The following is a 3118-nucleotide window of genomic DNA, read 5'->3' as shown; positions in this document are numbered from 1 at the left end:
TGTGCTATTAACTATTCAGAGGAATCTCCCTGCCAGATAAAATTCAAATAAATTAAAATAGCTGCTTCTGAGCTTTGCAGCTGGGAAAAAAAATAAAGTCTTACATCTTCATTTCCTCATGTTTTCGCAACTTAATTTAACTTGTCAACAGGAATAAATAGAAGTTTGATATGATTTCTTGTAACAGATTATGTTTTATTTTCAAATATGAACTCAGATAAGTTACATTACCTGGCCTACCATTGTTTCCCAACATGGTCCTCTGGGAACATCTGCAGGGTCCACCTGTATTGGAGGAGCAGTTGAATTTTCTGAAATAGTGCCATTGTACAGACTGGCTTCCCATATTGTCATGTTATACTTGACTATTTTTTCTTCTTCCAACTAAATATTTAAATTAATAAGGGAAAAAAAAAGAATTATGAGGTTATACTACCAACTTTTAATCCTTTCTAATTCAAGACTCCCTTATCTTTCACTGATACATCCGTGACACAGTCATGAATAGATATCTTTGACCTGGTGTATATTAAAAATAGTGAAGAGAACTAAATAGCTTGCCTTGAGATTGATTTCATCCATTAGGGCAATAATGAAAGTGTAGAGATTGCCAAGAAAAAGAGCAAATATTCGTCCAAGCTGCCATCTTAGAGCTATTCGAGGATGGTAGTTTTCCAGAGAACTGATTACATCAAATAAGGTTGGACAGAACATTCCCAAAAGTGACATGACCATGTTTACCTAGGGAGGTGGGAGAAGAAAAGAGAAAAAGTTTACAGTGAAATGTTAGAGGCAGGATCTTTTATTATTATTAATTGTAGTGGTGAGTGTATTTTCAGTGCTACTTTTTATTTGGTATATAGTTGAAATGAGTGAAGAGCAGAATACACACTGAGAGTTACAAGATGCTTTTGCAAAGAACAAAGTGAAAACTTACTTATGATCTACTATAGACAGATATATGGAGGCTTTCTTTTAAATTTTATATTTTTCTTCAATCTCAGAAAAAAATCAAATCCTAGATTTTTAGCTACCATCTACATTTTAAGCAAAATTCTATCAGAGAATTTAGCAAAAAATATTAGTTATGTGAAACATTTCTCTAAAAATACAATGTTAAATTAAATGTCTGAAACATCACCCATATCCTCACTGAATAAGCAAACACAAATTAGTCCTGATGCTTTCTGCATATATTTTTTTATGCCTCTAACAAGGTTAATTCATCATCATATATTGAACAAGTTCACTGAAAGCAAACTGAGAAAAATAAGCTTTCATAAAAGTTTGAAATTCAGCAAAGATTGTGTATTCTACTGACAAGGAAGGCATTCCAAGGATCTAACATTCTGAAGTGATTGATAAAATGTACTGCAAATGTGCTTGAGTCTTTTGGTGAAATAACACAAAATTTAATTAACTGTTTCAGTCAAAAATGAAAATTGAAGAAGTTTAAAAGTTCATTTTTAAATTTCAATTTCAAATAACATTTCCTTACCAAAATTTCTTCCTTAAGGGACTATAAACAATCAAGTAACTGAAAACATTATCTCAAGTTCAATCACAAACCTCTGTGGAAAACACAAAGATTCTCAGGATAGATGACTCATATTAAAGGATGTGAGTAAAAAGAAATTTATTTAGTCACAAAAACAAACTTAAATACTTAAATGTCTTCCAGTTGCTCTGAAAATAACATCTCTTAAATATCCTGGAATCTATTTTTCTAGAACAATTGTAATTTTTAGTTTGTTCTTACTTTCCTGATATCAAGAGAGATAAGATTGGTTTTTGTTCTGATAAATAATATGGCAACAGAAAAGCACTATTTAACAAATGAATTCACTGTCTTTTTGTACATTCACACTCTTACAAATTCTAATCTGCTGAACTGAGATTCTTAATTAAAATAAGTAAATGATTTGCTATATTTCCTTTCTGTTTTTGTTGGTTTTTAATGTTCAAGAGCTAATTTCTGGATTTTTATATTTCTATTTCATATTCATAGGAAATCGGTAGCATACTCCGCACACTTCTTGTGGCACCACAGGAGGAGTAGATTTTTTTATTACAGTAATCTACTCTTTCATGTGTATTTAGTGCTATTTCTGATACTTGGTTTGGGATGGTGGCGTTTATTTTATTTATGTTTTTAAAACTAAAATTTCATGAAGTATCTGTTTCTAATACATACACTCTCAATCATCATTAAGCAAAAGACTTCATAAACAGTATGGCTGGAAACGGCAAAGCTGCTGGAGACAACTACATCCAACGCTCCAAATCATGAATTATTAAGACACAAAATCATCATAACTGGCTGAGTATCTAAGTTATTATTAGACACATTACGTCCTCTTGTAATGCTGTTAATTTTAAATCAGATTCCTCTTGCTGGACAGTGGAAATGTAAGCATATGAAGAGATGCACTTGGTCACACTTGACCTAGCCTAGACCGTGGGACTAGCCCAGTTGTGAATGAGGAAGAACAAGAAAAATGTCTATGAGTCCCAGACTCCAACTATTTTCACTTAAAGTATTGCTTTAGTCAGGTTTGCTTTTTTTATCTTTAGTAGCTCCCAGACAATCTGTCTTATGTTAGAACAGTCTTCCTTCAGACAAACATAAATTTCAATATTCACAGTATGGGCATCCATCACCCATGCATTCCTTTTCTTTTGATTTTTTTTGAACCTTGTTCCTACTTGATTCATTTGTTACCCCCTACTTCCTTGATTTTGGGTGATAGAAGAAAATGTATGGTCTTCAAGTAGTTTTAAATATAGTACTTGTTAACTTAATTGAAAATTAAGAAGTTTCCTTGTTGCTGCACTGTTGGAAAGGCAGGACACAAATCACTGGTTTTATTTCTCATTCAATATTTTGTATATTTTTATTATGTTCTGCCTTTCTTCTTATTTATAAGAAGTAAGAATATTATTTCTCATTTCTTTTTATCTGCATTTTCCCATGCCTTGCCTATGCTCCCCATCTCAAAAACATTTCTAGTTCTGGGAGAAAGACATTAAGATAAGAGGTGAAACAATGCACTGAAACTTGTAAACCTAAGAAGTGGGAAATGAAATGATTACAGCCAAACATGCAAGCTTTCAAAAT

General features: G+C 32.1%; 1 protein-coding gene across 1 annotated transcript in view; it reads right to left on the bottom strand.

Annotated features, from left to right (window-relative positions):
• LOC104915585 (transmembrane channel-like protein 1) overlaps positions 1–3118 on the bottom strand; it is a gene marked incomplete at its 5' end in the record, with an annotated part of 22548 nt that overhangs the window by 6026 nt on the left and 13404 nt on the right. The window contains 2 exons of the mRNA XM_031557507.1: positions 232–384; positions 562–741. Of these exons, the coding sequence (XP_031413367.1) occupies positions 232–384; positions 562–741 (333 nt within the window). The remainder of the gene's footprint in view (positions 1–231; positions 385–561; positions 742–3118) is intronic.

The sequence above is a fragment of the Meleagris gallopavo genome, assembly GCF_000146605.3.
Source record: "Meleagris gallopavo isolate NT-WF06-2002-E0010 breed Aviagen turkey brand Nicholas breeding stock chromosome Z unlocalized genomic scaffold, Turkey_5.1 Chr41_random_7180001957288, whole genome shotgun sequence".
NCBI lineage: Eukaryota > Metazoa > Chordata > Aves > Galliformes > Phasianidae > Meleagris > Meleagris gallopavo.
This window is presented reverse-complemented; position numbering and strand designations above follow the sequence as displayed.